At 36.3% G+C, this 24319-nt stretch overlaps 1 protein-coding gene and 1 pseudogene across 3 annotated transcripts in view; one reads left to right on the top strand and one right to left on the bottom strand.

The window, feature by feature from the left end:
* Nucleotides 1–17385, top strand: part of aPKC (protein kinase C iota type) — a 499255-nt gene extending 481870 nt beyond the window's left edge. Inside the window, exons 12-14 of one of the 3 annotated variants that reach the window (XM_065225300.1) lie at nucleotides 6981–7096; nucleotides 7226–7352; nucleotides 15339–17385. In XM_065225300.1, coding sequence (XP_065081372.1) covers nucleotides 6981–7096; nucleotides 7226–7313 — 204 coding nt within the window. In that variant the 3' untranslated portion in view covers nucleotides 7314–7352; nucleotides 15339–17385. Of the gene's footprint in view, nucleotides 1–6980; nucleotides 7097–7225; nucleotides 7353–15335 lie in introns of all 3 variants that reach the window. The other 2 variants (XM_065225295.1, XM_065225296.1) reach the window with 2 other exon arrangements.
* Nucleotides 17386–19682: 2297 nt separating this feature from the next.
* LOC135703442 (uncharacterized) lies at nucleotides 19683–21625 on the bottom strand (annotated as a pseudogene).
* Nucleotides 21626–24319: the final 2694 nt, after the last annotated feature.

Here is a 24319-nt window from a genome sequence, read left to right as displayed (position 1 = left end):
CCGTTCTATAACTTGAACAATCCTTAGTCTTGCAAGAAAGTAGGTTGATCGTCAATTATTATTACAATGAACATCAGAAGATCATAAACATGTACTAGGTCTCTGGTTATTTCTGGCTAGTAACTTATGATTATGAAGACCTCTAATTTTTCAATTAATCCAGTCATGTCTCTTCGAAATTCTCGCAAGAGTAGGTTGATCTGTATCTAAAGGAAGGAAATGCATCTAAAAACCTTCAGAAGATCATGCACCTGCTCTATGGTCTCTAAATATTTTGTAAATTCTCCTGGTTGATGGATTTATGACTCCTCCTTATATCTGGAATAAATTGAACAGGAATTGTTTCAAAGACCTTCAGAAAATCATGGACCTGGATGTTTAGGCAAATATTCTCGAGATCTCTTATTGTTCAATAAATGAAATCATGACTCTTAGATATACTAGCATGAAAGTAGATTGATCAAAATTATTCCAAAGAACTTCCTGATCTGCATCCATCTGCACTAAGGTCTACGGATATTCCAAGTTCGTTATTACTTATTCTAGAAACCTCTAATTTCTCAATAAATCACACCAGGACTGTAAGAAATTCCCACAAGAGAAGGTTGATCAGGATTTTTTTCTAAAGAGCTTCAGAAATTTATTGGCTCTTATTGTTCAATAAATCAAATCATGCCTCTTAGACATTCAAGCAAAAAGGAAGGTTCATCAGAAATAATTTCAAATACCTACAGCTGTGGAAGTGCTTTTAGAAAACTAAGTTGAGATCACGCAATAAGCTAATATGCAATATGCAATAAGCTTGAAATGCGAAGAAAAAGAAACATTCTCGCAAGAATGAAGGTTGACCAACATTATTCTAAAGAACTTTAGAAGATCATAGACCTGCACTATGGTATTTTTTATATGTTTGGTTATTTACTCATTATTCTGAAGACCTCTAATCTAATCTAATATCTCTCTCACTCTCTCGCAATAGTTGGTTGATCAAGAATGTTTCCAAAGACTTTCAGAATATCATAGACCAGCACCAAGCCGAAGAAGTGTTCCACCCTAATTATTCTGAAGACCTCTATTTGTTCAATAAATCAAATAATGTATATTAGAAAGTCTCCCAAGAGTCGGTTGATCAGGATTTTTTTACAAAGACCTCGAGAAGATCCAGCACTATGGTCTCTGAATATTTTGGTAATTTTCCTGATTGATTTGTAATCATTCCGATGATCTCTAATTGTTCAATAAATGAAATCATGACTCTTAGATATTCGCGCAAGAAAGAAGGATGATGAAATTTTTTCCAAAAATTTGAGAACATCAAAGACCTGCACTGTGGTATCTGGATAATTTTGATTAGTTAATTATAATTCTGAAGACCACTAAAAGTTAAAAAAAATCCAATCATGTATTTTAGAAATTCCCGCTAGTGTACGTTGATCAGCGATGTTTCCAAAGACCTTTCGAGGATGATATACCTGCTATATGGTCGATGGATATTTTGGAAATTCTTTTGGTTGATGGGTGCGTCTCCATTTCAGTATACCTTATTGCACTTTGGCACATAGCCCGACAGCCTCATACAATTTTTCTTTACAGCATTCATAATTTAATTCGTGAGGAAAAATGTTTTTTTTCTTTGGATTCGTTTTACGTCGATCTTGTTTCCCGTGCTGAGCACCAAAAAAAATGTCAAAAGCAGTTTTTTTCATTCAAAACCGAATTTCTGTTCATGGAAATGTTTCCCTTGAGTTCCACTTGTCAAGAATATATTAGAGAACCTTTTCATAAACAGAATTTGGATTTTGAACAGAAAATTTGTAGAAAACATGTCTGCGTCCCCTTGCATCTAAATAAAAAAAAAAATGAAATATATTTGATTCCAGACCGCAGCAATTTTCGTGCAGAACCACGATTTGCAAAATGCTAACACCCACAATTTCAACATTTCCGCAGTCTGATATCAAATTTATTTCATCCCAAATATGACTGCAGATGGTCCATTAAAATTTCAGTAAAAATTAAACTTTGGTGGCTCTCAGAAATAGCCATATGAACCATCTTTCAAGGTTCTGCACCGGGAGGATTCTGTTGGTCATAAAAATACTGAAAGCCACGTTTTAAAAATTAAATATATTCCAACCCAAATATCACTGAAAGAGAGTCAGTCAGAAGCTATGAAGCTATGACCAGCTAATGTTTAAAAATTCAACATTTTGCTACATTATTAATTACATAGAGACGAATTGTGGTGTACATACTACAATCCAATACAATAAGTATTTAATTTTCAGGATGATCCAGATCTTCCAGGAGACCATCCGGTGACCACTCAGTATGATCAGGTCAAAAATCAGCATTTTTATACTTTTCAGTTACAGATACAAATCAACGCATACTACAATCTAATCAACCACTCAGAGTCTAATACCAGCTGATGAATACAAATTAAGTGCTTTACTACATTGTATAATGATCACAATCAAATACAGGAAGTACAGCGGCGCCGGTGGTGTAGGGGTAAGCGTGATTACCTTTCACCCCAGCAGGCCTGGGTTCAATCCCAGTCGGAGCCGCCGGGATGTTCTGAGGCATAACATCTCTGATCACGCCTTCCTTCGGGAAGGGAAGTAAAGCCATTGGTCCCCGGTTCATGAGTTGATGGGTCGATAGGTAGGGTCCAGGTGTGGGAGCTGCCTTTCTGGCGTCGGTAGCTTTGTGCTCAGCCCGGAAAACAAGACCGACGGAAAACAAATCAAAGAAAAAAATACAGGAAGTATTTAATTTTATGGATGTTCCTAGGACCGTTCGGTGACCACTCAGAGTCTTTGACCACCTGATATTTTAACAATCAGTATTTTGCTACATTACATATTGATATCAGGTCTTTTTTTACACGGGGTATACGTACCGTGTAAAAAAAAAACGTGTAAAAAAAACCTACGAGATTTTGATTTTTCATATATTAAAAAAAATGGATTTTGATGCCATTTGTAATTATAGCATGCTATGGTCCATATAGACATATATTTTAAAAATTTCTGAATTTCCATAAAAAATTAGATTAGTATGCCATTTGATTAACTATAGCTTGAAACGGATAATGTGATTGGAATCAAGTCGATAGGTTGTATCGTTGTCGAGAAATCTTCAAAAACGTACCGTGTAAATCGCGAAAAACCGTGTAAAAATAACCCGTGTGAAAAAAGACTCACTTTTCTTATCATTTTCAATTGATCAACGAGTCAGTATCTAAGGATAAAAGGAAAATTGTGCCGAAAGCAGCGAACAGTCCTTCCGAAACGCCTGCATGTATGTTTTTTAGTTTAGTTTTGCATATACATGTTCGAGTGACATATTTGTGTATTGTGAACACTACAAATGTTTTGTCTAACCGTGAAGCAACAAAGTGTGCACATTATATAATCGGATAAATGTATGGTGGTCAAAATGATTACGTTTCAATAAGCAACATTACTTCGGCTTTTCATTCATACATAATGTTTCTAAAATTAGTTTTGAGTATTCGAACAGTATTTCAATAGAAAGGGTATCAAATATATATGAATATGTTCAGCGTATTTTTCAAACTGGGAATAAATATTGATTTAGACCTTTATCTTGTGGTTAGCACATTGTGCAAGCAACAAATCTATGTTGCCGCATGGTTGCCATTATGGCTATGATTTTTATAAATTCATATTTGAAATTCATTCGTGAGTTTCTCAAAATTCTTTGCGAATATGCTCGAACATTTAATAATCGATTAAAACTTATGGTATAGAATAGGGAATAGACTCATTTATTAGGTGATCCTTTTAGCCATTATGGTTTTATGACCGTTACAAGGAAGCGGGGTATGGTTTCCCCATATAAAATTAAAAAAAAATAACTTTCACTAATTTTCTCCAGAGGGTTTCTTTTGCATGAGTGGGCAGATAGCCATGAATTTGGGCTCAAATTAACCTTAGGTATCAATTTAGGGAATAGACTTTATCTTATTACAATGAGAATCATGATTTTTGAAATTCATGCACAAACGTGCAATGAAGTCAGGTTTCAGATTTTTTCATTCCGGTGGGTCCTTAAGACAGTTGAATTAACCCATAACATATCTAGAATTCACGCTCAAGTCTTTAAACCATAACGCTTCTGAACATGCCGAACAATACCTCTAGATTTAAATCGTTTGGTTTCTTTGCTTAACTCTTAAGGCCTCTAATTTATCCCGTACATTATCTGAAGTCAAGCGAAGCAATGCAAGGAGTTGACCCTTAAGCTTCTGAAATTGAAGGTCTTCGAGAATTTTGCAGTTAACCTTGAGGTCTTTTAAGATGGCATATAAGGTCTTTATACCGAACTGGTAAGGATCCTGAATTCAAGATTTTAGTCCTTATTTATTTAAGCTCCATCGATATGACCTGCAGAGTCTTGTTTGAAATTATCCTATTTTATTATTTAATTAAATCTTCAACATAATGTTGTACAGATATTTTCTAGGCTAGGTGTCGAATTCTATGTCTGTAAGTAGACTTACTTATGTTAAAATCATATACAGCAAACGTTTCATTAAACACACGACAGCACAAAGTCCACGGTACGTTGAATCCATAGTTGGTACGATGGGTAGGTTGCCACAGAAGCGTGTAACTACGTAGAACTCTTTGAGGAGCATTTGGCTCACAAGAGAGTTGCAATCCACGTCACCGTTAAGCAATCCAAACACGAAGAGTCGCTGAAGTAGTTTCCTCCTTGCTGCCAACGTGTCCAGGTCAATCAGCCTGCACCGTTCTTCGTAAGGCGGCAAATTTACCGAATCGTTCCAGGGCAGAACACGTAAAGCGTATCTTACGAAGTTTCGCTGAATGGCTTCGATTCTGTTAGCTTGAATAGCGTGAAAGGGTGCCCACACAACAACAGCATACTCTAGAAGACTGCGGACGAGAGCACAGTATAGTGATTTCAGCGCGTAGATGTCCTGGAATGCGTTTGTGTTTCGTTTCAAGAAACCTAATGTGGCGAATGCTTTAGCAGTTATCATGGAGATGTGCTCATTGGTCTGTATCCACATTAATCCGGACACCTTCAAATCACTGTAACTTTTGAAATATTACACGTAGGAGTGAAACATTTCGTTGAGATATAGCTGGGAGTCATTGATGAAAAAGACTAGGATTGGTGTTTACCTTCCATGCTTACTGTTCAAGATGGCGACGAATGAAAAACACGTGTGCGAGTGGATTTTGTACGGACGTAATGCAAATCCTGAATGGACTTACTTTAATCCACTGTTCACGGTGTGCTCAAATCATTTTCGGAACGTCTGATGGTCTAGAGGAAACCGAGAAGTGATAAAAACATTGGACGTGCTGATCCTGTCATGGACCGAAAGGTGAAGAGGATATTGAAGGAAAACCCGAATCTCTCTGTTCGAACGTTTGGGGCTGAAGTCGTTTAAAGTAAAAACAGTTCCAAATCACAACAGCAAACATAATTTGAGAGCAAAATCACGGGCTCGACGTTTCTAACGCGAATATTTGACGAAATTTTCATGTGATTGTAAATTGTTCCAGTTAAAAACAATCTCCCGCCCCTAGGCCCGGTCCAGTAAAATTTTCTAGCTACGCCAATGATTTTAGGATCTTCAAATTCTCCTGAATTGTTGATCTCAAAGTTCTACAACTTCCACAATTGTTTTTTTTTTTTACGATGTTCTGATTTATTATACAATTTTTAGAGCTTCTTACGATTCTTGTTCATCAAAGTTTTTTTTTCTAGTATCTTTTTTTAAAGATTGTTTTATAGTTTTAGCTTTATTCTATCCGTTATTAGTTTTTTATTCTTTTGTTTATCTTACTATTAGCAAATGAGTTATTTTTTGTGCAGTGGTCCTTAGAGGTTTTTTTTATAAATTATTTGATCGTTATTTCCTAGTTTTTGTTTTCATTTTCTAAGTGTTTTTGTGATGATTTTTTTTAAATAAATTAATCATTGTTTTTCGAAAGTTCGCAGTTATTCATTTTGTTTCAAATATTAAGCCTTTTGTGTTTTGTTTATTTTTTACCGTTTATAAATATTCTTTCATTATATTGGTAAATTTTCCTTTTATATATTGCTGAGATTTCACTTTTATCAATTTCCAAGTTTTAATGATTTTCAAGATTCTTTATTGTGTGATTTGTTTTAAGATTAGTTTTATTTGTTCGATGAACATAAATTCTTCACATTTGAACTAACAAAAAACACTTTGATCGAGTATAAATTCTTCGTTCCGCACATCATAGAACCCCATCGCTGTTCCAGTATCCATTCAGGTAAGTGACGCTCCCCCTCATCGGCTGCCTGCATGTCCTAATATTCGATCACCTCTAACTGCGTGTCTCCAGAATTTCAAATATCACTGCAGAAAATCAATTTCTGCATGATTCGCTTGAGTAAGATTGATTTTTTTGTGTCCTGTTCATCGAACAAACAGCCCCTACAAAAAAAAATCCGCTGAGGCCAGCTTTATTTAAATTTGGTTTTTATTTAAGTTTCCACCGCTGCCCCACTGTTGTTGTGGGGTTAATGGTGAAAAGTTTAACCTTTGGGCATCGGCATTTTCTGTTCTGTTTCGTGTATTTTTGCTCTCTGTCTCTATATATATAAACAGGTGAGTGCCAGCGAAGTGTAAATATTTCGCCTACACCTTCACGGAAAACCCAGAGGGCCATATCAACATCGATATCGGCTGCCTGAAGCTCAATTTTATCTGCAACCCATTTTTTACCCTGTATTTTGTTTTTGCTCTCGTGCGATGCTCTTTTTTTCCCTTGTCGGAATGATGGAGTTCAATTTCTTCTTCATGTTTTTGTTGTTTTGTTTTTATTGATTTGATCGGATGGTAAATTTTCCATTTTATTCATTTATAATCTGAATGTTTTTGACGTTTTTTTTTTTCGTTTATTTTGTATTCGTTGGAATGGTTTTTCCTATTCGGTTTATAGCTAGAGCAAAAGCAAATCACGCCACCGTTCAGGCCTCGCCTGGACTCAGAGCGGGATTTGGCCAACTTTCCGCCGGAATTCACCGATGAACCGGTTCACCTGACACCCGATGATGAGTAAGTAACAACATGAAAAGTGTCGTCCGAAAGGGGATCCTGGAATTATGGTTTTTCACGTCTTTTCTGTTGTAAATTCAACTAGTTGCTCAAATCTTCAATAACACAATTTCTTCCTTGCACTTTCAGTCGCGTAATTGACAAGATCGACCAAAGTGAATTCGAGGGCTTCGAGTACGTGAACCCGCTGCTAATGTCGCTGGAAGACTGCGTTTGACATCACGCATCCTGCGAGCTGCATCCATACAACATGCAGGTGAGCGCTTTTGCCATGCAGCCGAACATTTCATTAGTACATTTGTACAAACACCCACCTCATCTCACACAGACACATACACACGTAGAAGAGAGTATAGGCATTCAACTGTGATTGTTCAATCGGGCTATCGATTTGAGCCTTCTTTAGGGTAGCCTCGTAGTTATTCTCAATTTGAACCATCGCAGGTGAAGCGTAAACATTCCAACAAACTGATTTTGTATTTTTCCTCTTGTTTTTCTCCCCTCAAATGAAATTTTCCCCCATATTTTTGATCCTTTTGTATGTGTTTGTATGGTGTAAAATCCTTAATCCGTTTCACCTTTTGTCTCCTTTTTGTTTCCAAATTCATAAATGTTACTCGTTATTTTTTGTAGTTTTGAGAAACACACTGTCCGTTTTACTACTACTACTATCACCACCCCTACTACTGCTAGTACCAATACCGAGAGAAAACAATTACCATGTACTACCACTACTACTGCTACTACTCTTCCTCCCAAGAAACCGATGCGCCACAGAAGACAAGAACGCAACAGAACAAAAACCCATTAGTTATTATCGATACATAACTAAGCGCTCCACTGTCAATGTTCCAAACAAACAAACAAACAAACAAACAAACAATGCAAAGTCGAGCGCAATAATGTGTTTTCCATATCGTTTTAACTTTTGTTTAGAGCGTGTTACCTGTACAAACATTTTTCGATTTTTTTTTGTGAATGTGATTTTTACTTTTGTTAACGTAGTGAAACAAACAACTGTTATCCACAAAACAAATTTAAAATGAATTTTTAGTACTGAAAAAAGTAAGTAGTTACCCAATCATTGTTGCAGAACATAAGCTTTTTTTTTTCATTAATTTGCACCAGCTTAAACTACTGATTGACCGTCGCCCTCTCCCTTTCTCTCTCCCTCTTGATGTTGTTGACCGCCTGCTTTCTGATAGTAAATGTTTATTTTGCTTAAATTTCATTCCTTATTTTGCTTTCACTGTGTTCGTGCCTATTTCTGTTGCTTCACAAACTTGTTCAGGAAGGAGATTTGCTAGTTTAAGACCAACTAGGATTGTCGTCCGATGATGATGATGATGATGATGATGATGATGGCAGAGCAAGGTTAACTAGCGGTTAAGGTAATACTGCGAACCCCTCCGAATGGTTTTTGGATGGTTTCATTAGTTAGTGACCCTGGTTCCTGATTTAAATCTAGTGTGCGTAGAATAGGTGAATCCTGGGGACAAAGCTTGGATGCTGCCTCTGAGCCTCTAAATTAAATGCAAACCAGTGAGGATTTTAGACTCTCGGCTCCGTAAAGTCGTTCCAAAGGCGCATTCATCTTTCCAAATAAATTAATGTCACAAACTGGTTAATTCATTCATTCATTTCGCTCCTATTTACATTCGTGCTCCGTGTTTTTCATATGATATGACTGCGATTGGAAGTCAAAACCTCAGAAAGCTTATGTTTCCCTTTCAAATATATTTTAGTACATTTCAATAAGGTGTAGTACAAATATTAATTTTTGATATTCTTAAAAGTAAAGACTGGAACACGCAAAAATTGGTCGACAAAAAAATCGTTTCTGTCAGTCAAAATTCATATCACAAAAATCTTCTGATTTTTCTTTTGGTAGTTCAATTCATATATTTAAAGGAAAAAATGTTCGTTTATTCTTTTGGTTTGCCAAATCCGAACTGCCGTGCCTTCCGCTTAACCCCTTCCATTAAATTTTGCACAGTGTTCTCATCGACCTTATCCGCTGCCGAACGCCAGTTAGATTTAAACTGCTGCTCGTTTTCCTTGTATTTACTAGTTTTTTTTTAGATTCCTTTTGACCAAGGCCCACTACCTTTCGATAGGGCGGAGTTCTAGGCTGTTGAGAAACTTGTGATCTTTGGGTACCACAACCACGTTGTTCGAATCGTACCACTCGATTGCCTTTTTCCCATAGTGGCAGCTCGCCAAGTCCGTCCAGAACAGCACAGGTCTATTATGTTGCTTAAGGAATGGTAGGTGCTGCTTTTCCAGGCATTCCTGGACGTAGATCTCTTGATTGATGGTTCCCGTAGTAATGAAAATGCCGCTTTTTAGACCACACGTGCATATGGCCTGTCAGACGAGATATTTGTTTGGGAACTTCGATAGTTTGATGGTTTTGAAAATTTCAGCCACCTTCCCTTTTCCTGATGCGGTATAAAACTCCTGTCCCGGAAGCTGCTTGAAATCCATCTTCACATAAGTTTCGTCGTCCATGACGACACAGTTGAACTTTGTTAGCAGATTCGTATACAGCTTTCGGGACCGCTGCTTTGCCGACGTATTTTGTTTGTAATCTCGGTTCGCCACATTCACCTTCTCAAACATCGACAACCCGTTTCTTTACCCGCTGCGCAGTAGTATGGGATACATTGTGCTTGCCAGCGACGTCCCGGATGGAGAGGTTAGGATTCTGCTTATATTTCACCGTCACCTTCTTCGTCGTCGCTGCCACGTCCGGATTACGATTGCCGCCGCTACCAGGCTTCCTGGCGGTCGACAGACGCTCCCCGAACACTTTTAAAACGTTTGTCACGGTCGATTTGACCACATCCAGCAATTTGGCCGACTTGGCGTGTGAGAACGTTGGATTCTCTTGCTGCGCGAGCAAAATTTTGACACGCTGCTTCTCTTGCTTGGACATCATTTTGAAAACTGGATAGCAAACGGTGAAAACGCATCATAGCAACCATTGTATATACACTCAACTTCCAAATGCAGCATTTCAGGTTTTTTTTTATCCATTTTTAACAGAAATACACCAATTTGAAGTTGACCAATTTTTGCGCGTTCCAGACTTTATTTCTTGTGGAGATGTGGTACCTTCGTCAAGTTGCTCAAAACAATTGGATCTACAACATTGCTGCAGATATCTTTGTTCTGTAATGGATATAATGTCGGCCTAAATGCCCGTTATTTGGGCTCATACATAAATTCAGCAATCGACTAAACTTTCACTAGTGACGAAAAATATCCATTAGTACCGTACCAACCGATAAATAGCAAATTTTGATCGATGGGCCCAATCTTACATCCATAGGCCAACATTAGAGTCATTTCCGCTATATTACGACAGTTTACAGTTTACAGACTAATTTCTAGCAACTTTATGGGAAATAACTTTTTTGTATCTCCTCAATTGGCCGATTTAGGGCTATTTTCTTGAATTGAGTTAGGGTGGCTCTTAAAAAAAACAGTTGTTTTGCTCTAGTTTTCTTATTTCGAATTTCTCAGCAAAGGTGTCTTCAAATAACTTTTAGATCTTAAGAAGGCGCAAATTTTTGATACACAAAGCTTGTCAATATCTTTCGCCGATCAAGAGTTATTGACGTTTTATACTAAAAATATGCACTTTTCAAATGTTAATATCTCTGGTTGGGGCAAACAAAAAAAAAAAGTTTTTTTACGGCATTTGAAAGGGTGTATGCTAATCTCAATAATATGAAAAAAATTGGAGGTATGTTATTTTTTAAACTCGAATAAAATCAATTTGAAATTATTCATATTTTTTACTATATTTGGGTATATCTTTTTTATTAGAAGAGATACAGGCAACAAATTCAGCTATAAAACATTCGTTTTAAAAGTTTCTAGAAGATGACTTTCACGATAAATTTCAAAAAAAGTTATTGGCAAAAGATGGATTTCATAGGACCACTCTAATGACAAAGTTAAATAAAATGTGCTAGTACATTTGTTTCAATACTCGGACATTTAGTGTCTTCGAAGAAGTTTTTGTTCTTTAAAATTCCCTTCTTTTGGTGTTTGCAAACGTCAGGATGGTCCTCAAATTAGGGAATTTTTAAAACTAACTTTTTTGTTTTACAAAATAAAACATGTCTTGTTTAAAAAAGTTGTAGCTAAGTTGATTGCAAGCAACTTTGTTGAAGAAATTTTTTTTCTATCTCTTAACGTTCTCATTTTAGAGTAATTTTTCGGAGTTGACTTAGGGTGTTCCTTTTTTTATTTGAAATTTCTCATGAAAGTCATCTTCTAGAGACTTTCAAAACTCTTTAAGACGAATGTTTTATAGCTGTATCTCTTCTAATAAAAAAGATATGCCCAAATATAGTAAAAAATATGAATAAATACAAATTGATTTTATACGAGTTTAAAAAATTACATACCTTCAAATTTTTTAAAATTATTTAGAATAACTTACGCCCTTTCAAATGCCGTAAAAAAACTTTTTTTTTGTTTGCCCCAACCAGAGATATTAACATTTGAAAAGTGCATATTTTTAGTATAAAACGTCTCTAACTCTTGATCGGCGAAAGATATTGACAAGCTTTGTGCAGCAAAAATTTGCGCCTTCTTAAGATCTAAAAGTTATTTGAAGACACCTTTGCTGAGAAATTCGAAATAAGAAAACTAGAGCAAAACAACTGTTTTTTTTAAGAGCCACCCTAACTCAACTCAAGAAAATAGCTCTAAATCGGCCTGTTTAAGAGATACAAAAAAGTTATTTTCATCAAAGTTGCTTAAAATTAACTCAGCTATAACTTTGCCGAAGAATATATACCTTAATTTATTCAAACAAAAAAGTTAGATTTTTGATTTTAATGATAATAGGAACCACCCTAGAATTAATTGTCATAAAAATGAGGGCCTAACTATAAGGAACAACTTTGTAGAAGAGACTTTCAGTCTAAAGTTTCAATTTCAGGCTCAAAACATATCATTCCACCTAAATCTGCATTCTGGACCACTGTGCAATGGTGGATTCTATTCGCTCTGGTTCATCATGCATAAAAGATACAAGTTTGTTATCAATAAAAGTTGTAGCTAATATTAAAATCTACAATAACTTCATGCATTATTTTACCGTAATCTGTTGATGAAAAATGTTATGTTAATGTAAATGAATACACTAAATTATTTAATGTAGTATTTGTTATGAACACTTATCAAAATTAAACGGGTTTTAATTTAGTTTTTTTTTTATAATAACAGATGCTTCATCAGAAATTTCTTCTCTCATATAATTTTTACAGAGTTTAAGCCCTCAGTGAAGCTTCCGTAATTTTTTAAACCAAATCGAGCAACATCTTAAAACTTTGGGGCCATAAATGAATCAATTTATGAATACAATGAAGTGTAAGAAAATAATAAATTTAAGTTCAATTTAATCTTTTAGAACACCTCCTGGCTACGAATCTGCTCTATCACCGCTCAAATTTTGGATTTATTCTTATTTTGGCATAATTACCCTTCATTTGTAAGGAGGACTGTCATCTGATCACTCAATGCGCGCAATGCACAGACGCTGATGCCGTTTACTTTCGCTACTTTTTTGCACAGTGCTAGTGCACTAGCGCTAGCAAATACGCCCAGATATAAACACCACATTAGTGCAAGTGAACCAGTTGCCAGCAAAGCAAGTGAAAAACTATGCGCTATTTATTTCATGGCAGTTTAAATTCAGATAGAACCGAGCTCGTGCCGTACGGGCGGTATTTTCGGCGATGCTGGCTACACGGCGAATGAGAACGACTCAAATTTGAGTTTAGTTCACTCATAATCGGCAAAAGTTCAGGAACTCAGCGATGAGTAAAATTTGTCTCATGGTTTCCTGTGGAAAACCTAAAAAATCTGCCGGAAAATGAGGAAATTGACGACAATTTTATTCAGTCTTGGAGTAGTACCAATAGACTGAGTGAATCCAATCTTTACTTTTCTCAAATTCGGGAATTTTTCCCTGGAAAATCCTGGAAAAACCTGGGAAAACATGAGGCAAATTAACTCATCGCTGAGTTCCTGCAGTTTTGGCGATTATGAGTGAAGTAAACTCAAATTTGGGTCGTTCTCATTCGCCGTGTACTTATTTCGCCGCAAATCTAGTCCCGCAGTGAAAAATCATAATCACCTGGGAAAAAAATCCGAAAAGGAAACGAAATTATCGGTTGTCACTACCGAATGAGAAGAAATTAACATGGTTGCTTTTATAGAGAGAATTGCTTTGCTTGAACAAAGTTCTCGCGCTCTTTGCTTTACCTTTTCATTCTATGTATGGGTGAAAAGTGCCGTTTCTTTTCTCACATCAGCGATAATTTCGATCTTTGTCTTCTACAGTATTTATGAATCCAAAAACAGCCAACAATACGTGTTGCCAAAATCGAGATTTAATTGTATACTCCGTTTTTGGAAGAATTGTTCTGAGTTTCAAAACCTCAAACAAATATCTACCCGACGACTTTAAGGGGGGAAGTACAATTAGAAGGCCTAAAATGAGGCCTATCTTTGAGAGTGGATTGCGAGTAGGGAAATAAATGAATGTTAGCGATTCTTTATGTATGTTATTAAGGATTTAATGAAGATTAATTATCAGTGACATTTTTTTAAAATTTTGCAGTTTAGCCCAATTATTATAAATAATGTGAAGTCAATTTTTAAAAGCAGCACTTCGCGCCGTGCAGTCCCTACGTCCATGATCACGTCTGAAACAAAAAAAAACAGGACATTAAATTTGAAGGTACAGCGCACAACATGAATTAATTCGTATGTAAAAATAATGTTTCTTTCACAAAAAAATTTTAAGGTGAAAAAAAAAATTAAAAAACCCTAATTTTTTCGACTTTGTTTATAAAAAAAAACATGTTATAACAAACAAATCTAAAACATCTTTCTATTCATGTTGTGGAGAATTTAATTATGAACATAAAACAGAAAACCGGAATCGATTTGAATGAAAACTCTGACCTGTACATTGCACGGCGATTTTGAAAACACTACTTCTCAGTAGAAGCATAGTTCAACTTTGACATGTTCAGCCATTTGACATGCACTCACTGAATTGCGTATATTTTTTTAAAATAAGTTCCGGACGGCTTCATGCTTTTAAAGGCTCATTCCCAGATACATATAGAGTAAATTAAGCCAACAAAAAATTTTTCGAAAAAAAAAATTCTAATTGTACTTCCCTCCTTAAATCTTTTTCCATCGACACTGAAAAAAGTGTTCATGCTGTTTCTATTGGAAACACACTTTTTATCGATAGCATTCCCAATTGTATCTGAAGTCCACATATCATTCTTACAATCACATGAGCTCTAAGTGGTTTTCATACTAATTTCATTGCCGAAGTAGTGTTCATGTGATTTCGGGGTGGAATTTTCAATGATGTAATTAAATGACAAAAGAGAAAGTGTATGGTAACCAGGGTGCCTTCCATTCATTTTGACTAAAAAAATGTTTTAATAAATTATGGAATAATAAGATATTATGAAATTATTTTGATTGTGTAAACAACAAGAAGAGATTGTTAAGTTTGTGTTTGACACATAATACCTGCCAATTTTGCTACATGAGAGTCGCAATAAGCCATTTTGTAATTTATCTCATCCACTCTTAGCTCTTCACTCTTCGCGAAGAGGCGATCAGAAAAACGCTCATTGTGACTGTCAAAGCTAAATTTGCAGTTTTGATGTATCAAACACAAACTTTACAATGTTTTCTTATTATTTACACATACAAAATATCATCAAAATATCTTATTATTCCATAATTTCATAAAACATTTTTTTAGTCAAAATGAATGGAAGGCACCCTGATGGTAACACACTTCAGATCAGCAATGTTTATCAGTAACCTATTTAGTTTCAAACGTATATTTAATAATCATTGAAAGCACGCATCGATGTTCGATATTGTTCTTGTTACACATTTATGTTTGTTTTGCCCGTTTGGTTCAGTGTTGTCAGAACGTACTTCATCATTCTACTATTCCATCATAAGCCATAATTATCTATCCCATCCGCCTGTACACACCCTATTATTCTCCCGTTGTTTGTTCTGTTGACTTCCACAATAATTATATAGATAAGTGAATATAAACAATAGATAACCGTTTCTGGAAACGAGTTTCCATTCGACTACTAAGTTATAAACTAATTATTTTGCATTCTTCTACTTCTTTTTTTGTTGTTGCAATTGCAAATCTCTCCAGCAGATATACGGTGACGATTCTAGCGATTACGATTCCGTTGTGGATGAACTAAGTATTCTTCAATTACCTCCGCCACCTCAGAAGAGTCTGCTGCAGCACATGTTTTGCCTTCCATTGAACTAACAGTAAGATCGGATCGGACCCCTCCCTTCCCCGTTGGTTTCTGCGTTCTTCGTTTCCTTCTTTAGTTTTAACATAACTTGTTTCTATCCTCTTCGTCAAACCCGGGCAACCCGGTTGTAGGTATTACTATGAAACACAAATTAGGACAAACTAAAATTGCATGCTCTAAAAATGTGACACCAACGACTCACAAAAAAACTGATGTGTGGTTACACTGATACAAAACAGTTTCCAAAAGCGCTACAATTCGTTACGTTTAGGGCAATGGAGAACAAGTAACCTAAAACCTTAAAATCAATCTAAAGAAATTTATTCCAACTCTTATAACTACTGTAATTAATAAAAAAAAAACGGGCAACCAATTTACGAACAATTGTGAATGAAATTATAGAAGCAACAACAACAAAACAATGTGTAAACTAAAACTTCTTTATCAAAAACAAAAATCAAGAACGCAAACATGTTAGTATGATACATAAAGTATGTAACAACTCCGAGAATAAGACATCTTTCAAATGCCTCAACATTTGAGTGAGGATTACAAAACAAAAACAAAAGAAAACAATTGCTATTCAACAACTATTCAATATTGGAAAACCCAAAAAAAAATGAAAAATTGATGAACTGCACAGCGTTAACAAGAAAAATAAAAACTAATTGCAAATTGTATAGAAATGAAGAAGTAAGTTTAGCTAACAAAAAAATATTCAAACAAAAAAAAAATACAGAAAATGGAAGGATTTTAAACTTTTAAAAAATCAAACACTGAAAAAAAATGAGCAACAAAATTGATTTACCGGATAGAATGAATAAATTAAACAAAGAGAAAAACGAAAACAAAAAATAGTAATCGTGTTAGATAAAAACATTCAAATTATTCGAAGAAATGAAGAAACAAAACGGCGAAAGGGAAATTTTTATATGCTATTTAATTCATTACCTAAAACCCTAAAAATATGGCAAACCACAAAAAAAAACGATTTAGGCAATTGTTTTGAACGTCGTAAACTTTAAGCTATTTATCCATACCAGAGAAAATTAATCCTATTGAACAAAAAAAAAAAAAAAACATCGTCAAAACTACCAGCCTACTACTTACTAACAAACAAACAAAACAAAGACAACCAATTCCAATGATGATGAAAACACTAGAAGATATCCCTTTAAAACACCTGTTACCTGTTAAAATCAAACGAACTACTCTGTTTAGTAAAATTACATATTTTCCTCTTTTGCCGAACCGTCGCCGTTTTCTATTTAGCGAGAGAGATAGAGAGAGAGAAAGAAAGAGAGAACTATTTATTTTCCATCGCATTGGCACTAAAATTAACCTTTCTCCAATCGCAAAACAAACATTCCATTGTGATTGTGTAATGGTCGAACTACCTAACCTATCTCCCTACACTTACACACCTAGGCTAAACTGCGCAGAAAGACTTGTTAGGTATTCAAACACATACACACACAAGATGCTCATTCCACAGCGGTGCCGAATGTTCGCTTTCAATCGACGGCGCCGAATCTAGGTTAGACCGATTCGTTTATTTCTATTATTATATTCACATTGTAGTAGTAATAACAACAACAACAACAACAACAACTGTGTACTGTTATAAACCGCATTCATTAGTTAGTGTTTCAAGTGCATTGTTTAGATAAATGAGAAAGAGAGAAAAATCGAACGTTTGGTTTAGCTCCATTTACAAGAAGTGATGAAAGAAGGGAGTATTATTCATAATGTAAGAAAAGAAGGTACTTGAACAATTTAATACATTAGGATCATCCTAATATTAGCAAAAGTCAGCGAATGAGCCGAATCGTTGAACGGTACCGGATGCTTAGGTTACTTATTTGTATTTATTTATGTCTGTTTCATTAATTTTTCAACTATTTAATAGTGATCACACTCACGATTACTCAGTGTACTTACCTTAGGGAAAGACCATTTGTACTTAATTTTTTTTTCCTTTTAGTAAGTTTCTTTCATTTCTTCCATATCAGTACTTATCAGTATTTTGTTTAACTCTAACACCTTCCTTCCATGTTGAATTAATGAAAATGAAGAAACAAACGATTACAATGAGACATTATTAAAGTGAAGAATAAATGCAGAAATTGAACATTTCGAATAAAACAAACAAAAGGTGCCATCGGGGGTTATTGCTTCGAAAGCCATGGGTGTGTGTGTTGTTGTTTTATCTACCTGGAGGTTTTTACGTATTCTCGTCAATCTAAGCAGCGTCCGCACTTCTATTAGCAATTTCTCAGGGTCACGCACACATATGACGTGCTTGTTTGATTAAATTTATCTGCTGCTTTTCCATTTCAGAATTGTCCAAAACGGGCTTTTATTCACGAGAAACGACGGCTAAAGTAATTGTTTACAATTACGCTCCTTTGAAATATTGGGACTAATATATCAATGTTATAATAAGAGTCCCGCCAAGAGTGAAACCAGAAGTACCAATCGAACTGTCAAGCGGGGTACCAAACAAGCAAAGTAAATAAACATTATTGTTCCCATAGCCAGTGAACTACAAGTATTGCATTCATTACTGACAATATTTTAGTAATTTTAGATGAAAAACATTACTTCGCTTTATTTAGTACATTGTGGTATTTATAAGTTATACCAAGCACTTGTCTGAACATTTTTCTGGTTATATAATTGTTTTTTGATTCCCAGAAGCTCCGTTATCGACATGAAATGTTTCACTTCTGAATGAAAGTCATGCGATGCTAACACAAAAAATCAGGTTGCCATTTACTCTGACGAACAATAAATCACAAATATAGATACTATACATTCCATAGATAAGCGGAGGCACAAGAAGTCAGGCAACCCTGAAAAATAAATAATCTTACTGGCATCCGTGAAAAAAGTTCATGCCATCATAGAGCTCTTCGTTGGGCAGTTTTGTTTTGTTTCGTGCGTAAAAGTTCAAAATGAAATGCAAAGCAAATCTTTGCAACAATGAATCGAGTAATGGTTTGCTTTATCTTTTCTCCTTCCGTTGTCCGTGAAATAAATCGGAATGTGGAGTGTGGAAAGCTGCTCATAATATGACAATACTTCTCCCTCAAACAACACCATGATGACGTCATGCTCGTTTGCCTACACTAACTGACAGTTCATTTGGCTACATTATACTTTGTCTCCGCTTATCTATGGAATCTATAGTATATATAATGACAAACAGTGCTGATTGTTCGTAGCATTTTCTCTTGGCGGGACTCTTAATATAACATCGGCTCTGACTCGTGTGGTGACCCTGATCATCAAGCGGCCGATTACGAAAAAAAATTTTGCTTAATACCGATGAAGAGATTGTTCCCGTTGCAAGTGAAAATCGAAATGACGCCGAACGAGATGACAGCGTATACGGAGAAAAAATACTACCCAAAATTTGAGTTCTTTTTACTTAATATTGAGTTCAGCCTCTCACTTGCACTCTTTATTGTTATCAAAAAAAGGAACGAGAGATTCGACCCAACGATATGTTTCAGCCCAATAAGTTACATCTGAGTAAATTGCATATTCTCAAATTTACGTTGATTAAACCTAATGTTGGGTAGAATATATTTATGAGGAGGTTTTTTTTTTTGCTGGTCTTAAATGGAAACTACCCGATAAAACATCCCACCGATTTTTCCCTCAACTTCGGCGGGTTTCGAATAATCGATGGATAAAATTTATGGTAAAAATCGACAAAAACCTATCAAATCGGATGATAAAGGACTACTAAATCGACTGATTACTAGGTAAATAAAGCTTAAAAATAAACTGAAACAGACAACATCGGCTGATTTGTTGCTACTAAATAATCTGATTGGTAGACATAAAGAATCAGAGAATAAGTAAATCTCAAAGAAATCGTCCGACGCAGAGCTATTAAATAGCTTTATTAATCGACATACAAAAACGAACAACGAATGAAAGTCGACGAAATCGGTTGATTTTAAACCACTAAATCCATCGATTAATCAGTATAGAAAGAAATCAAAATACCTATGGAATCCGACGAAATCAGTTGATCAAGAGCTATTAAATAGGTTTGTTTATATTTTCCTTACAGATAGTATAATCGCAGTTTATACTTACAGTATATTATTAATACCTTAATTCTTAATCTTAATTCTTGAAAATAATGTAAACACGGAATAAAGACGAAATCTCGGACGAAACATGCTCCTGGTCCTGCTGTTCCTTGCGGTAGTCGATAGCTACTGAGATCTTATCGGGGAAAACTCTGGCGACTCAATATCAGATTGAGAACAATCATCAGAACTCCTGCGGCTACTGTTCTCAGGAGTCGATGATGTACGGGATTCAAAGGATGTTTCTTGCGGTTTGGATTTCTTCGGACTGCCTCCAGGCTGTTGATTGGGCTGATCAGATGTCATCACCGAGTTCTTCTTCGAACCCGCGAAGTGTGGAGCTTGCTTTTTTGCCTGTGACTGGCTGCATCCCGGTTGCTGGGATGACTTCATCTTGTTTTCTTCTGAGCCCTCGGAAAGAGGAGATCGCTTCTTAGTCTTCGTCTGACTACATCCCGGCTGCTGGTCGGATGGCTTCGTGTTTTCTTTCGAGCCCTCGGAATGAGGTCGCTTCTTAGCGTCCCTACGCTGTTTTGCAGCTGCCACCAATCCCGTGAAAATTTTCTCAGGTGTTAGGGTGATATTATCTAGAAAACAATATAATTTTTAGTGTAATGTTCGTTACCTTGGATATTTATACTTACTGATGATATGCCGAATAAAGTTCAGGTTCCTTATTTCGTCAGATCGTCGGTATTCGTTTATCGCCTTCTCCGCAATGATGACACGAAGCCAGTCGTCCTTGGCAGCATTGCTTAATGCGTACGCGATTTCTCGTTTGATACTGAAGTTGTTGCGGGTCAGCGAATTTTACCATCGTATCTTGGATTTCTTCAAGGGTATCGAGAGGAAAAGTTCTTTTCATTGGGGCTTCCAAATTCTTGACCACCAATTCTCTGAGCTCTTTGAGTTCGTTTCCATAGTTCGTCAATAATTCCCTTGTAGTCTGAAAATGGGCAAGGATGTCTCGATTTTGCTGTTCAACTGTAAGGAAATAATAACATATTTCACAGCTTAATTAAAATTGAGGGGCCCAAACGCAAAGGGGTGTAAGTGACATTTTGGTCAAATTTGAGTTAACCACACTACAAAAATCTTCAGAGTTTAAGCTTTGCGCCAGTATTTTTGTAAGATTTTTAAGTTAAACAGAATAAATTATCATAATTTTGAGAAAACTGGTTTAATTTTTGAAATCTCATACATTTTGTATGGGAAGATAAGAAACTGGCATAACTTAAAAGACCTTTTTCTCAAAACTAGGTTTTTGTCACTTACACCCCTTTGCTTCTAACCCCCTCAATTAAAATTAACTCTTTCAGATGAGTAATTACAAAGAGAAATTTAAATTCTCTGGGGGTGCGACTGGTAATGAGTTTAGCTGAATGTTGTGGCTTTCTCAGTCTAGGGAAATCCAAACGGTTAAATTTGCATTGCCTTGCAATGCAAATTTAACCGTTTGGATTTCCCTAGACTGAGAAAGCCACAACATTAAGAGAAATTTAAATATACACCGTTTGCATAATACAGTCATCATTCGTTCATTGCAACATGTTTACATTGCAATAAGCGAATGCCATTTGCTAATCGCAACGCATTTGCAACGTCAAACTAATGTCACTTTGACACTAAAGTGCATTCGCCTGCATTCACCACGTGATTTTTGACAGATAGCTGCTTTTTAATTGCAAGACGTTGCAATTAGCGGACTTGCAATTAAAAAATGTTGCGATTAGCGAGCTTGCAATGAGCGAATGTTCACTGTAGTCTATTGGCCTCTCTTTCCGTCTGCTGCAAATTTTGTGCATTTTTCCAATTTCTATCTGTTTAGATCTTTTAGATCTAAACAGATCGAATTGGGTAAAATGCATAAAAATTACAGCAGAAGGAAAGAGAGGTGAATAGAATTGTATGCACTTATGGGGTTCGAAATAAGGACAAAAACTTTCTTATGTTTTTTAGGTGTAGCATCAATCTTTTGTCCGGCAGTGTAAATTACCTTTCTCTATTTTTCCATTCACACGTGCGAATTCACGTTCCAACAACCGTTTGAGGTTACTGTTGTCCGACATCTCAATTGTTCAGCTTAGTCGTAACCTATATGAAGCAAAGTTAACGTCAAAACGAATCCATTACTGAAAGGCAACTTTACTATTTTTTTGGTTATTTCAGCAAGATTCACAAATTTAACGTCATTGCTCAAGGTTCGAGAGAACCAAACTCCAATCCTCGATGAAGCGATACGCGAATTAAAAAACGAAAGAATTTCCAAGAACTCCTGGATGATTGCTCCACGTGATCCTTCCGATTCTGCAAATCCTAATACTTTTGCAGGAATTCCGTCTACCAGTATACAATCATCCTTGCCATTAGCACTAATCATTAATGAATTATCAAAATAGCAAGTACGATATGCGAAAGAGCATCCAAATAAAGTCTTCTTCATCTGAAACTGTTCTGCGAAATGTCTCTCCTTTCTTGTTCTCTCGCCAATATTGCATTGTTCAGCCATTCGTTTATGAAGCTGCTGGAGGGGCTGATGTTTCTTGGTTAAATTACGCTTGATCTCCTGCATGAAGTTTTCGTATTTAAATGCGCTTATTGACGGTAAATTCCCATACAGCTTTACATAATCAGGCAAGTGAAGAAGCATGTGCACATTGTGGGTAAGACTAGTTTGGCCGTAAAACACATGGAAACGAAACTCAAAATCACGAAGAAACTCTCGAGCTAAATCCACATCCGCCGGTAAAGGGTTTCTGGCCGACAAAAGACGAAGTGCGGAAAAATATAGAAGAAAGTGCTCATGCTGATCGTTTTGGAAGAACTTTTTTGTAATCAAGATGCCTGCGTAGCTGTCAAAATTCCGTTGCTTTGAAATTTGCCAATTCAGAAAATATTTTTAAGAATGTAAAAAGCACCTGCTTGTTCCCTATCAGCCTTACGTAATCTTCGACCTGAATATCCAGCTTTCTTTAGATTTCCTAGCATACTCTCAAGTATTTTCTTTGTAACACCTAAATGACATGTATGCATTGCATCAATCGCTAACTGTAGGATCATATCTAGTTCGATGATTCGTTCTACTCCAAATGTAGATTGAGTACGATGATGTTCTGGATCGATTCTTCTGCGGAAAGATTGATCAGTTCTGGCGGTGCATTCTTCCGGGGAATAAACAGTCACTCTGCTAACACGTTTGCCGATCTGTGTGCAATTTGGGCATCCATGTTTACTAACGTGAGACACAGCACCCTTTATTTTGCAAGTTGCTGGACGATCACAAATAAACAACCGAATACTAAACTTCAACTTAATCATATCATTCAAAGTGTTTTTTATGTTACTTCATACGCGAAGTTAACGATTTTCAGAGTTGGTTGGAAATGCTAACATGAAGCTTTAGTGTGATGATTTATTAGCTAGAGAATGATCTTTAGAAGAATGTAGGTGGATAGTTCCGTTAGAGTACGGCAGTATGAAAATTGAATAGAAGTTGAAAATGAGCGAAGGGCCATTAAAGCTTCGGGCCATCGTTAACTTCGCGTATGAAGTAACATAAAAAACACTTTGAATGTAACAACTCAAGGCGGGAGTAGCCGTCAACAATGCTGATGATGGTACAGCACGCAACAACCACCCTACTGCTTTCTCTCTGAGATGATCACGTTGGTCATGACGAGAGGAGCAACACAATAGTTGGGTAAAGAAGAACTGCATTATAACACACCATCGACTGGAAATGCTCTCGCGACGTGGGGCTTTAGGTAGTGATGAAAACGTCGCTAGAACTATTCCACAGCCGCAGTCAGTTTATGAGCAACAAGAGGGACGCACATTTTTGCCTGTGGACTTGGAGACATACTTCAAGTCCCCGCGTACATCGTACGGGCTAGGCAAAAATGTGCGTCATCTTGAAAACTGTCGCTTTAATGGCCCTTCGCTCATTTTCAACTTCTATTCAATTTTCATACTGCCGTACTCTAACGGAACTATCCACCTACATTCTTCTAATGATCATTCTCTAGCTAATAAATCATCACACTAAAGCTTCATGTTAGCATTTCCAACCAACTCTTAATCATATCAGATTCACGCTTGAGCTCTACTCCATTTTTCATTAGATCATTGACTTCAGTAACAAAATCCTGGAGGAATTCATCCGCGCTCGATGGCTCTTTTAATCCTGAGTAACATCCAATTACGACCGTTTTTAGCTACGGGAAGTCCATCGATATTTACGTCAAGCTCAATCTCTTGCATTGCAGTAACTATTGGATCACCAGCTAGGTTAGTTAAAGCATTTTGAATTCCGAAATGTATGTATTCACCGGGGGTCACTTTTTTGGGAATAATGCTGTATCTGGGTGTTTCTAAAAGAGTCAAACGTGAACGCGGTACATCAAGACCTTCATCCCGCAGAATTTCCAGTAGTGATTTAGTTGCCTCAACCCCTAACCGATACTTGGACACAAAATGAGCAAGCCTATATTTTACAGGGAGGTTTGCACCGTCTTTTGCTATACGTTCACTTAAACCTATATCTGCAACAGCTTCCGTGTCGATTGGCTTCTCCGAAGGACTAATATCATCTTCTTGATGATCATCACTTCCATCCACGGGATGGACACAATCGCCTTCTTCTTCTGAGGTGAAATGGTTTTCCAGGTGGACATCATCCGCGTCGTCTGCCGCATGATCAGCAGCTTCATTTGCATTTTCCCCTTCACTGTCCATCAAATGTCGCCGGTAAATTTCATCATATT

This window comes from Ochlerotatus camptorhynchus, unplaced genomic scaffold (genome assembly GCF_037179485.1).
Source record: "Ochlerotatus camptorhynchus isolate MF236.1 unplaced genomic scaffold, CSIRO-AGI_Acam_v1.1 ptg000021l, whole genome shotgun sequence".
Classification (NCBI taxonomy): Eukaryota; Metazoa; Arthropoda; class Insecta; order Diptera; family Culicidae; genus Ochlerotatus; species Ochlerotatus camptorhynchus.
Note: the sequence above shows the minus strand (reverse complement) of the source record. Positions and strands in the feature narration are given on the sequence as shown.